This window comes from Crocuta crocuta, unplaced genomic scaffold (genome assembly GCF_008692635.1).
Source record: "Crocuta crocuta isolate KB4526 unplaced genomic scaffold, BGI_CrCroc_1.0 scaffold5, whole genome shotgun sequence".
Taxonomy (NCBI): domain Eukaryota; kingdom Metazoa; phylum Chordata; class Mammalia; order Carnivora; family Hyaenidae; genus Crocuta; species Crocuta crocuta.
Window position 1 is genome coordinate 1142285 of NW_027530500.1, and position 13216 is coordinate 1155500.

Sequence of the window (13216 nt, forward strand, 5' to 3'; positions counted from 1 at the left end):
TTTTAGGAGGGAACAGGGTCTCCATGTCACTTAAGACCTTAGGGAGCCCTTTACAGATTTAGACTTTGCTGGGGTGCAGCGGGAAGCCTTACAAGAGTTTTGAGCAGAGCAGCATCATGGTCTGAAGTTTTGGGTGGATCAGCCTGGCTGCTGTGGAGAGGCAAAGTGGGAAATGGAGAGATGGTTTAGAAAGGTGTGTTGGGAACCCAGGAGAGAGGATTCCTGGAGATGGAACCTTGTTAGATCTAGAATAGAGTTTTGAAGTTGGTTGAGGATTTCTGAAGAATTACATAGGGGCAGTGAGAGAACAAGAAGAGTCAGGATTTTGACCCTGCTAGTTGTGTAGCTAGGAGGGTGTGTAGCTAGGAAGGTGACGCTGCAGTAACGTGCAATGAAGGACAGTGGGAGGAGGGGGTTTGGGGGGAAGAATTCCTGATTGGTTTTGGGCACTGGAGGATGGTATTGACTTCCGAGCACTGAAGTGGAGGTGTTGAGATAGGTTAATAGGTGAGTTTGCTGTCCAGGGAAGAGTTCTGAAGGAGATAATTTAGGAAAACCATATATGGGGAAGAGGTTTAGAAGAGAGAAAATGTCTCCTCAGGTGAGAGTGCTGAAGGGGGAAGCAGTATCCTCAGGGGAGAACTGAGATTCATTAGGTCAAGAAGTAGTGACTGAGGATGTAGGGAATTTTGCTAGAGATGGACTGTAAGTCTCCAGGCTGTATTGGAAGGTTTGGGTATCTGAAAAGGGAAAGATCTGAAAAGGGAGAGATGGACAGAGACATACAGGGATAAAGTCTGGTTGATGAGGAATAATCTGTAGTGCCTCTAAGGAATGACACCGTTGGGTGCAGACATGATGGTATTTGACCTCCTGATCCCAAACCATATTGTGGGAAGGGCATGAAAGCTGGGGGGAGACAGTGGGATGTGAGTCTTGCCAGGAGGTCTTTCTTGATTCATACCTTTGGTTATGTGTTGCCTTTGACAGTATACACAAGAAGTTATTCACTGAACAAAAGAAGGCATAGTAGGCATGAAGACCAAAGCTGTGAGAGTGGAGACCATCCATAAGTCTTGATTACCAGCTGGAGGCAGGGCAGAGTGGTGAGGAAGAGGGAGTCTAGATGCCTACTTGGTTTTTTCCTTGTTTGACCAAGTGAATAAAAAGGAAACAAAGAAAGCACATTTTAGAAATAATTTTGACTTTTGGGATACTGAGTTTATCCATGCAACAGTCAAGTAGCTGTTGTCAGCAAGTGGTTGAAGAGATGTCAGTGCCAGAGATAATGGGTTTGGAAGTCATCAGCCTGTGGGCTACAGGTCAGGGTTGGAGGTATGAATCGTTCCAGGGGGAATAAATAGAGTGAGGATAGGGCCTGGAGCAGAACTCTGAAGAAAGTAACTTAAATGTAGAAGAGTGCTTTGGACTTATATTTAATCAGTAGCTCTGTCATTCACTAGCTATGTGATATTAGACAAGTTTCTCAACATCCTGATCCTTAGTTTCCTCTGCAGTAAAATGAGCATACTTTACTTTTTGATAATTTAAAATATTGCCTGAGGTATAGAGAGACACAACTGCCCAACATAAGATAAACTATATGTTGTTCATTTTAATTTTGTATTACCTTTAAGAAGTTAATATATTCAGGGGCGCCTGGGTGGCTCAGTTTGTTTAGTGCCCCAACTCTTGATTTCAGCTCAGGTCATGATCTCATGGTTCATGGGATTGAGCCCTATGTTGGGCTCTACATTGACAACACAGAGCCTGCTCAAGATTCTCTCCCTCTCCCTTGTGCTTACTTTCTTATTCTCTCTCTCAAAATAAGTGAACAAACTTAAAAAAAAAATAATATATTCAGACAGTATAAGGAAATTTGAAAGTTACGATTTAAAAAAATTTTTTTTAATGTTTTATTTATTTTTGAGAGAGAGAGAGAAAGACAGCATGAGCAGGGGAGGTTCAGAAAAAGAGGGAGACACAGAATCTGAAGCAGTCTCCAGGCTCTGAGCTAGCTGTCAGCACAGAATCTGTTGGGGGCTCGAACCCACGAACTGTGAGATCATGACCTGAGCTGAAGTCGGCCGCTTAACGGACTGAGCCACCCAGGCAACTCAGTTTGAAAGTTATAAATGTGTAGACAGTGAAAACTAGAGTTTTTTTTTAAAACCATGTTACCCAAGTATCTGTCTTCTCCAGTGTGTTGAGTTTTTAATTAAAAAATGGTTGTTGAATTTTGTAAGATGTACTTTGAGCATTTTGCCAGTCTCAGTATTCTGGGCACTAGAAATATACTAGTGAATTAAACGGACAAAAACCCTAATGAACAGATGATTTTTCTGTTTAAATCTGTAACAGTGATAGGGGCACCTAGGTGGATCAGTCAGTTAAGTGTTCGGCTCAGGTCATGATCTCCTAGCTCGTGAGTTTGAGCCCCGCATCGAGCTCTACGTTGACAGTGTGGAGCCTGCTTGGGATTCTGTCTTTCTCCCTCTCTCTCTGTCCCTCCCCTGCTCATCTCTCAAAATAAATAATTTTTTTTAAGTTAAAAAAAATCTGTAACACTGATAAATTTCTAATATTTACCTCCCTTTGAATTAAATTGAGCCAAAAAGTGTATTTTTTATTTTTTTAATTTTGTCTATTTTGAGAGAGACAGAGAGCATGTGAGTGGGGGAGGGGCAGAGAGAGAGAGAGAGAGAGAGAGAGAGAGAGAGAGAATCTCAAGCAGGCTATGTGCTGTCAGCATAGAGCCCAGTGTGGAGCTTGAACTCAAACCATGAAATCATGACCTGAGCCAAAGTCAAGAGCCAGATGCCCAACCGACTGAGCCACCCAGGTGCCCCTGAAGCCAGAAAAATTTAAACAGACCAATACTTATTGGAGAAAGAAAAAAAAATTTCAAACCAACATCTCCCAGAAAATCACCAGACCCAGATGATTTCACTGAATTCTGCCAAACTCTCAAAGACCAGATACACCAATGATGATTAAATTGGTCCTAGGCATAGAAATGAAGGAAAGTCCCAAAAAACTTTTAAGTGGTCTTATTCTTTTTGTTAAATAGAGTAATCATATCTGTCAGTTTTTTAAAATCATTATTTTAATTGTTCATTGCTTGATTGAATGAAATCTGTTCTCTATTAATTTCTTCAAAAAGAACTTACCAGACCAGCATTGACTTTTCACGTGTTCAGAATCGTTTTGCAGCTATCATTATACTTAAGCAGTAGTTTAGCTGATAATTCTTTTGTTTCTGTATTCTTTTTGTGAGTACTTTATCAGTATTTTCCCTCTGCCTTCCAGAACTGGATAATGTACAGCTTGATTTTTTTTTAACATCTTAAAAGGATCTTGATATTTTTGCCTGATTGCTTCAGATTTTTTATCTTTGTTTTTTGTTTTATTGTGTTTTGGTTTTATTTTTTTAAAGAGAGAGAGAGAGCTAGAGTACATGAGCAGGAGAGAAGGCAGAGGAGGGAAGAGAGACTCTTAAGCAGGCTCCACACTATAGACCGAGCCCAGTGGGGGGCTCAGTCTTGACCCTGGGATCATGGCGTGAGCTGAAACCGAACGTCAGAAGGTCAACCAGCTCAGCCGCCCAGGCGCCCCTAAGATTCTCTATCTTTGAGTTTCAGTGACTAAACTGGAATTTGTTTTGTAGTGACCATTGTATATTATTCTGTTCTGACACATGTTGTACGTTTTTAATCTGCAGCATTATACTGTATTTATGAATAGCTTTCTTGGATTGTATCTTTACGTGTTCATTCTATTTTAGTGGGTGGGAGCACCCAGTTATGTGTTTGTTGGATCTATTGCATGACTTCCTTATCAAAGCCTTAGTAACACTTTCCCCTTTTGATTCTGCTTACTTTTCTCACAGTCTTCTCTGTTTCTTACCGAGTTTCCAGCATTGTCTGGCATGCTCTACTTTTAGTTTTGCTTTCATTCCTGATGCAGCTGAATATTTTCTTCTGTTTCTCTCTTGAGCTATGCTTATTTTAGCCCCTTCTCTTGTCTAATCAGTATGTCCAGTGAGCTCTTACATCTTTGCTTTGTGTTTTCATTTCATGGAAGCAGTTATTTCATTAAGTTTCTTCATCCGTGGCACAGTTTTCATCTGCTTAGTGAAAGTGTTTCTAATGAACCTCCCCTTTTTCTGTCCACCTTTTTTTTTTGTAGCATCATGAGATAGATCATGAGTACTCGTCTTTGAATAGAGTTGAATGTATTCTGTATCATCTGTTTGTAATTAGTTCTTGTTGTAGGCTGGGCTGTGTACTGGTTTAGGGGAAATTTTCCTAATGGCTCAGGATCCTGTGTTTGTGTTTTCTTGGTCATTACTTCTCTCCTGCTAGTGAAGATAGACTGCCCCAAATGGCAGTTTCTCTCTTTCCTGGGTCTTACCACATGTTGTGTTTGTTTGTTTGTTAATGTAAGCTCTGTGCCCTACATGGGGCTTGAACTCATGATCCTGAGATAAAGAGTCATATATTCTATCAACTGAGCCAGCCAGTTGCCCCTCACCACACTGTTTTTCACATGGCACTTATTTGTATGTGTGGTTCATAGTTTAATCCTCTGTCCTTGATTCTTGGATGTTGGAACAGGTCCAGGTTCTGCTTCAGTGACCCCTATGATCGTTACACACAAAAGATTATGGTTTCCTGTGTCACAGTATGCTCCTCACTTTGGAGAATTATACTTGACTCGATTTTGTCCCTTAAACTGTAGCTGCAGAAATCCTGTCTATATTGGCTCATGTTTGAGTATCGCTGCCTTTAGCAGTTCTGTGACCTCTCCTGCGGGTTGAGGTTTCAGATATCTCCTAGTTTTGCCAAAGACGTAGACTGCATTCCTTTTTCTTTTCCTTGTTACTGTTCTCTGAGAGGTGGAGAAAATCCCAAACCGGTGGTCTCTGCCTACAGAACTTCTTGTCCTCACTTTAAAGAAGTGAGGCAAACATCCAGTTCAACACTGGAGAATGGTCATTAGTCCACTCATTGTAAATTAACCACGTATTTTCTGTATTTGTCTAAATTGGATCTCTTCCTAGAGCTGCCTTTGAGGCCATTGAAGAGAAATAGTATAGTGACTAAGACAACAGACTTGGGAGCACTTTCTAGCTGGTTGACCTTACTTAATCTCTTTGATCTTTTTTGTATAGGGGGAGTTGCTACTATGGACTCAAGGATATTTTCTTGGTGTATTTTAATGAAAATCACTTTTTTTTCCCAGCTGCCCCAAATTTGGCTAGTGAGAACCCCTACAAACTGGCTTGAGTGTCATTTTGATATTTCCTTTTGGACTTCACATACTTTCCTATTTCTGGTACATGATAAATGAGGCCCCTTTTTATTTTTCCTGCTTCCCTGGTCTTGAAATCAGCCATTTCTCCAAAGATTATTGGTTCTCTTTAGTGGAGAATGGGAATTAGAACCCAAGATCTGGGTGTTAGGGCTGTACATTGGCTCTTGGGGGATCATTTCCTTCTGGGCTCTTTCTGTGGACAGAGGTAATCAATATAGTAAACATAGTCATGTCTTCATGCTGATATTTCCAAATGAAATTTAACATAGGATTTTTCTTTTCTAAATTTTATATATATATATTTTTTAATTTTTCTAACATTTCTTTATTTTTGAGAGAGAGTAAACACAAGCAGGGGCAGGGCAGAGAGGGTGACAGAGGATCCAAAGCAGGCTCTGTGCTAGGAGTTCAGAGCCTGATGCAGGACTCAAACTCATGAACTGTGAGATCATGACCTGAGCTGAAATCAAGAGTCAGCCACTTAACTGACTAAAGCCATTCAGGTGCCCCGTATATATATTTTAAGTTTATTTGTTTTGAGAGAGGGAGTGGGAGAAAAATCTCATGCAGGCTCCATGCAGTCAACGTGGAGCCCCTCATCAGGCTCAATCCCACTAACCGTGAGATCATGACTCGAGCCAAAATCAAGAGTCAGACACGACCGACTGAGCCACCCAGGCGCTCCTTTTCAATTTTATACTTGTGCATCTTTTATACCGAAAACCTTGTGTCCTCAAGACATTAGCGTAACTACTTGCGTTTTTTGATCTATAATATTAAAAAAATAGTTTCATAGTAACAATTCAGAGTCCCACGTCAACCTGTCAAAAATCAACCCCTTACTTTCTGTAGATTATGCTCATAGTAAAACTGAATGAAGTTTAAGACTTCTTCACAGTTCTTTTGTCCTCAGACTGGATCCCACTAAACAGAATGAGAATGTGTTCAAAAGTCACTTGAAGTGGTTCTTTTCTATGTGGAATATGTAGTAACATTTTCTGTAATTTATATTCACATACTTTCAAAATATAAATATATAAAAAGAGGTATACAGTGAGAAATGTCATTCTCTGTCCCTCAGGTACCAATTTCCCTTCTTCCTATCTCTTTACTTTCTAAGATAAATTGGTTCTCGTTTTTGGTTATCTTTCTAGTGTGTATTTATTAAAATTTCATACATAGTTACGACTATTTGTTTAAATTTATTTTTTAACTTTGGGATTTGCCTTTTTTTTTTGAGAGAGAGAGAGAGAGAACATGCATGCACATTCATGCAAACAGGGGAAGGGAAGAGAAAGAGGGGGAGAGAGAATCCCAAGCAGGCTCTGCGCTGTGAGCTTGATCTTACAGATTTCACAATGAGATCATGACCTGAGCCGAAATCAAGAGTTGGATGCTCAACTGACAAAGCCATCCAGGTGCCCCTAGAATTTACTTTTTTATTTAACTTTTTAAAAAATATGTAAAATATCAGAGCTGCCTTAGTGGCTCAGCTGGTTAAGCATCTGCCTCTTGATCTCAGGGTTGTGAGTTCAAGCCCTGTGTTTGGCTCCACCCTGGGTGTGAAGTCTACTTAAAAAATATGTAAAATATTTATTTGGTTCAAAAGTCAAAGCTATATAAAAAGATGGACTCACAAGTATCCCTGGTCCCACCCAACTTGCCATTTGCTCTTTGGTGAGTCACCATTTTATTATTCTCTGATTTGGTGTTTCAGGGTTTCTTTTTATGAAGTAAGTATATGCACAAATCAACCCATACATTTTTTTGTTTTCACTCCTTTCTTACAGAAAATCTAGCCTGTTGTATTTATATATACTGTTTTGTACCTTGCATTTTTCTCTTAACAGTATATTCTGGAGAGGACTCCAGATCAGTACCTAGAGATACCTTATTCGTTCCTTTATTTTTGACTGTGTCATACCCCAGCTTATGGATGTGGTGATAGATGTTTTTACACATGCTGTTGCATGTTTTTGATGGTGTACTTTCAGAGTCTGTTCATGGAAGTGAGAGTACTAGGTCAAAGAGTAAATGCCTCAATTTCCTCACCTAGAAAATGGCAATAGTAATTGCTACCTCAGAGATCATTATAAAAAGTAATTATAGGGGCGCCTGGGTGGCTCAGTTGGTTAAGCATCCAAATTTGGCTCAGGTCATGATCTCGCAGTCCATGAGTTTGAGCCCTGCGTTGGGCTCTGTGCTGACAGCTCAGAGCCTAAAGCCTGCTTTAAATTCTGTGTCTCCCTCTCTCTCTCTGCCCCTTTCCATTCACACTCTGTCTCTGTCTCTCTCAAAAATAAACATTAAAAACATTTTTAAAAAATCTATTTAAATTAAAAAAGTAATTATATTAATATATATATAAAGGACTTAGAATATGCCTAGCATGTAATATATGTTATAGAAATGTTAATATTTACCATTTTCTGTTAAGAGTGCATGAAATTTAAAGACTACTATATATTATAGTCTGTGCTTTCAAAAGCACTTAAAACCATGTTTGAATCCTTAATACAAATATTCTTTTTTGGGTATTTTTTGTATGAGCTGGACCTCTTAAATGTCAGTGCATGTAAGGCAAATTGAGGAGACCCTTTCCCGGTAATTCAGATGTTGGCATTATTCTTTGTTATGAGGCTTTTCAGAGTTACTTTTATAAGCAAGTTCACCCATCCTAAAATTTGTCCTTATTTTAATTATATATACGTGTGTCTCTCTGAATGGTTTTCATTACAAATGCTGGGGCAGGTGTCTTACATCACATGGTACTTAGTGCAGTATGTTGTCAGCTATTAAAAATCCAGTCTCCAGGGCGCCTGGGTGGCTCAGTCAGTTAGGCGCCCAACTTCGCTCAGGTCATGATCTTACAGTCTATGAGTTCGAGCCCCATATCGCGCTCTATGCTGACAGCTCAGGGCCTGGAGCCTGCTTTGGATTCTGTGTCTCCCTCTCTGCCCCTCCCCTGCTCGTTCACTCATGCTCTCTCTCTCTCTCTCTCTGAAAAATAAATAAACATTACAAAATCCAGTATCCAAAATGGATTTTTTACCTGCTAAAGCTGCAGAGATATCCTGATAGCTGTTGGTCTATGTCCCCAAATACCCACTCTTCTCAAGTTATTCTAAAGTCACCTTTGAAGAGGATGTGAAAGCCATGTAGGGAAGAATCCAGGCTGTAAAACAAAGTCCTGATTACTGTTCATTCACTGGACCAATGGTGTTCAGAATCCTGTTAATTTGAGCAAGGTCTGAGTCTCCATTTGCTGCATCAAGAATAATATCTGTAGGCGGATTCAGCAGGGATTGTATCAAACTTCTGACCCTGCAACCTGCATTCGGACCCTTAGGACAGTGGGACCAAATGGTCATCTTCAGTAATGTCAGAAGCCACCGAAGTACTTCAGCTCTCAGTGCGGCACACTTGGGTTACCATGTGTGGTCTGATCTAGTGCAGTAATCCCACCAGTGTGCCGTTCTCAGTGGTGATGGGCCAGGCTGACTGTGGAATAGACACAGCTTGTGTTTTTCTTTGTGTTTCTGAATATAACTTTTGGGCTCTGTTACTCATAATAAAAACTGGAGTCTATCATAATATGGAGAGAGAAAAGGAAACCGAAACAAAATCTCAGAGTGGTCATTTAAATTATCAGAGAACATCCATTTCCTATTTCCACCCTTTTTTAGACCACTAACAGAAGAGGCATAATAAAGGCTTAAAATTAATGACCAAAGGACTTTTCAGGATTATCTGGGTTTTTATATTTCTAGGTTTTTTTCTGGCTTGAGGACATGAGAGTCATGTAAGAGGAAATCTTATGGGGTCCTTTACATCTTGGGTAAACATAGGGAATGGGCTTGGGGAAATGCCTCATCCTGGAAAAAACAAAAAGCCAAGGTGAAAATCCAGTATGCTTTCTCTTCAGTGAGTTCTACCAAGTTGCATAGTTGTATCTGTGACGTCTTTTCGGCTTTCCTTTAAACTCAAATGATAAGGCATTTAATTCTCTTTTGAGAGAGAAAAACATCCTTTATTCACTTTTAACACTTTATTTTCTAATATCCCCATGTCTGTTTTTAAAGAATTTTGAGAGAAGATCCTTAGGATGAAATTAACCATTTCTTAGTTTAGACACATGCAGTCCCAGGCGCCTGGGTGGCTCCGTTGGTTGAGTGTCTGACTTCAGCTCAGGTCATGATCTCGCGGTTTGAGTTCACACCCTGTCAGGCTCTGCGCTGACAGCTCAGAGCCTGGAGCCTGCTTCAGATCCTGTGTCTCCCTCTCTGTCTCACCCTCCCCTGCTCATACTCGCTCACTTGCTCACGCTCTCTCTCTCTCTCTCTCTCTCTCTCTCTCTCTCTCTCAAAAATCAACATTAAAAAAAATTTTTTTTAAATACATGCAGTCCCAGTCAGGTCTATCCTTACAGCTCAACTTACCAACTTCTTTTTGATGTGTAGTCACATGGTTCCAAAATATGAAAGCATAAAAAAGACGTGTAGTAAAGGATGTCATTCCCTTATCTGTCCCCCGTCCACCAAGATCCTATGTTCCTTTCCTTTTGCTTTTCTAAGTTATCTGATAATAACTTACTGGATATCCTTCCAGGGTTTCTTAAATACAGTCAGATGCACGTACAGTTCTTTCTTCTATCCTTTTTAACCAAAATTAACTCATGGATTCTCTTTGCATTCTTTTCATATAGGAACATATATCGAAGGTTTCCTACATTACATAGTTTCATCATTCTCTTAGTAGCAGTATAGTGACCCATTGTACGTCTGAATGGGTTTGAGGTTGTTTCCGGTCGTTTGCTATCATAAGTAATACTGCCATCAATGACACATGTACGAGAATATCTGTAGGATGGATTCCCAAAAGTAATCAGCAATTATGTACAGTTATAATTTAGCCTTCCCTGGGGTTTATACCAGTTTATCCTCCATCCAGGACATTCAGAAGCACCTGTTTCCTTGCAGCCTGAACAACAGAATGCTGTCCTTGTGGGGTTTTGCCGTCCTACTAGGTGAACAGTAATGTCTCAGTGTATTTTCAATTGTATTTCTCTTCCTTTGAGTGGGAGCGAACATCCTTAATTCAGGGGCCATTTGCATTTTCCTTTTAGTGAACTGGCTACGCATATCCTTTGCTTGTTTTCTGTTGGGCTATTATTTTTCTCATTGACCCCAAGGATATCTTAGGGTATTAAGATTACACTTTGATTTATGAGCCTTGATTATGCTTATGGTGTGTTTTGCTATATGTAGGTTTTCTTATTTGTCACAGAGTCATATTTATTGATCTTTTTATAGCTTTTGGGTTTTGAAAGCTTTTAGTAGTTAAAAAGCTCTCTTCCACTGTAAAGTTATAAAAGAATTCTTTTTTCCCTGTATTTTTTAATTTGCTGTAAAATCTTTGATCCTTTTCCTATTTATCCTGGTGTAATGTGTGAAGCATGGATCCAATTTTATTTTTTCCAAATGGCTGCATAGTCTTCCCAACATCATTTCTTATCAGTAGTCCGTTCCCCCTCTGACTTGAGATGCCAACTTTGTTATAATGTCAAGTTTTCTTGTCACTGTTGGAATTTCAGTAGCTAACTGCCAGTTAATTTGACCTGCTCTCTTGTGGATAGCCCTTTCATCATTAGGCACTCATAACTAACTTTGTAAGGAATGACACAGAGAGGAATAATACAAAATTGGGGGCAGGTCATTGCTTCAGGGGCCCTGGCTCAGGCTGCTGTTAATCGAGGTTGTCTGTAATCCTCCCTCATAACAGGAAAACCTCAGTGAGTATCTCCAGTTTTGTCCACAGAGTGAAGTGTATTGATTATAATAATGCTTACTTAAGATTGTCCTAAGTGTTATTAGCTGCACAAGAGTGCTGAGAAGGGCTAAGGATTAATTGATTTGGTTCATGGTACGTATGGATACCTTTGGAAATGAGGTTTATGGGACTTTCAGGAGAGAAACTTAACAGGCCATTTCCTTCCTAGGTTCACCTGTACACTTTATAGACCTACAAAAAATACAACTGTAGGACAGTGGTCTAGTACAAGATAGTACATGGGGGCACCTGGGTGGCTCAGTCAGTTGAGTGTCCAGCTTTGGCTCAGGTCATGATCTGGTGATTCACGAGTTCAAGCCCCATGTGTTTGACAGCTCTGTCAAGCTCTGTGCTGACAGCTCAGAGCCTGGAGCCTGCTTTGGATTCTGTGTCTCCCTTTCTCTGACCCTCCTCTGCTTACACTCTGTCTCTCTCTCAAAAATAAATGAACGTTAAAAAAAAAAAAAAAAAAGACAGTGAATGGACTTGACTGCCTGCGTCAAGTCTAGAGGCAAGTTGGACATCACACGTCTGTTCTCCCTTTCCAGTCGGCCAGCTTTGTCCATCCAGCATCCACCATCTGCAGCGATTAGTATTCAGCGTCCTGCCCAGTCACGGGATGTGACAACAAGAATCACACTGCCATCACATCCCGCATTAGGGACGCCGAAACAGCAGCTTCACACCATGGCGCAGGTACAACCGGAGGCGAAACCATCGTGTAGGCTTGGGTTAAAACCAGAGTTGTGCCAAACTTGCTCAGAGCCTCACAATATCGAAGGCAGAGATTGCTTTTAAGCTGGACTGAGGGGAAGCTGTTCTTGTTGATAACTGTGTTGTGGATCTCCCCCCCCAGAAAACGATCTTCAGCACCGGCACGCCCGTGGCTGCGGCCACCGTGGCACCTATTTTGGCGACCAACACCATTCCTTCAGCGACCACGGCCGGTAAGTTGGCAGCCCCACTCTCCCGCCAGGGAAGTATGAGGCTTCAGTGGTGAATTAACTTTTCATTTCTCAGCTTCAGTCAGAGGAAAAAAATAAAAGAAGTTGCTTATCTTTTCCTAAGCGCTTTTATCATGTTTTTGAGAATCTGTAGTGTGTGTGCAGAGGTCATTGCTGAAAATATTTTTTTCTCCAATTTCAGGCTCTGTGTCACACACACAAGCTCCCACGAGTACAATTGTTACCATGACAATGCCCTCACATTCGTCCCATGCTACCGCTGTGACCACCTCAAACATCCCAGTCGGTAGGTGCCCTGCAGCCTTCACAGAGCTTGAAAGGGATTTTTCAGCCCCTCTAATCAGGTCTTCGTATAGAGGGCTAGTATTGGTAGGGTTTTGGTTTATTTTTTAATGTGGTTGATTTTCAAAGCAATGCTGAATTTAACTTTTAAATGTGTCTGTCATACAGATTTGGCATGGTGGGGAGAGGATAATGTTTGAGAGCTTAAAGTAAACCTTTTAACACACTTTGATTTCCTCATTCACCAGACTTTACCTTTTCTGTGTGTACCTATTAAGAAATAAGTTAACTTCACAGACATAGACAAGGTCCACAGGAAACACAAGAAAGAAGCAAGGATCTGGAACGAAGAGAACTTGTACCTCGCTGGATTGTTCAGGAAAAATCTCTGGGTGAAGCACAGCAGGAAGGGTGGGAACCCTCAAGTTGATTACCTACCTTAGGCTCTTGTCCTACCCCTACCTCAGGGTACTTCACAACCATGCTAAAATTTCTTCCCAGCTTTGTTTCTTCCCCTTTTACATTTGTATATGCCTTGAATATTAAGAAGAATATATTTGAGGGGCACCTGGGCGGCTCAGTCGGTTAAGTGTCTGACTTTGGCTCAGGTCACAGTGTCGTGGTTGGTGGGTTCAAGCCCCACTTTGGGCTCTGTGCTGACAGTTTGGAGCCTGGAGCCTGCTTCAAATTCTGTGCCTCCCTCTCTCTCTGCCCCTCCCCTGCTTGTGCTCTTTCTCTCAAAAATAAATTAACAATAAAAACAATTTTTTTTAAGAAGAAAAAATCTTTGAAAAGTTTCTGGCAGCCAAACTGTAGTCATTAAG

At 40.7% G+C, this 13216-nt stretch overlaps 2 protein-coding genes across 8 annotated transcripts in view; both read left to right on the forward strand.

Moving 5' to 3' along the window:
* POLR2D (RNA polymerase II subunit D) overlaps window positions 1-13216 on the forward strand; it is a 450734-nt gene that overhangs the window by 288735 nt on the left and 148783 nt on the right. The window lies entirely within an intron of this gene.
* Window positions 1-13216, forward strand: part of SAP130 (Sin3A associated protein 130) — an 81121-nt gene that overhangs the window by 14300 nt on the left and 53605 nt on the right. For all 7 annotated transcript variants that reach the window (XM_077766734.1, XM_077766736.1, XM_077766737.1 and 4 more), the window contains 3 exons: window positions 11694-11841; window positions 12002-12092; window positions 12292-12396. In XM_077766734.1, coding sequence (XP_077622860.1) covers window positions 11694-11841; window positions 12002-12092; window positions 12292-12396 — 344 coding nt within the window. The remainder of the gene's footprint in view (window positions 1-11693; window positions 11842-12001; window positions 12093-12291; window positions 12397-13216) is intronic.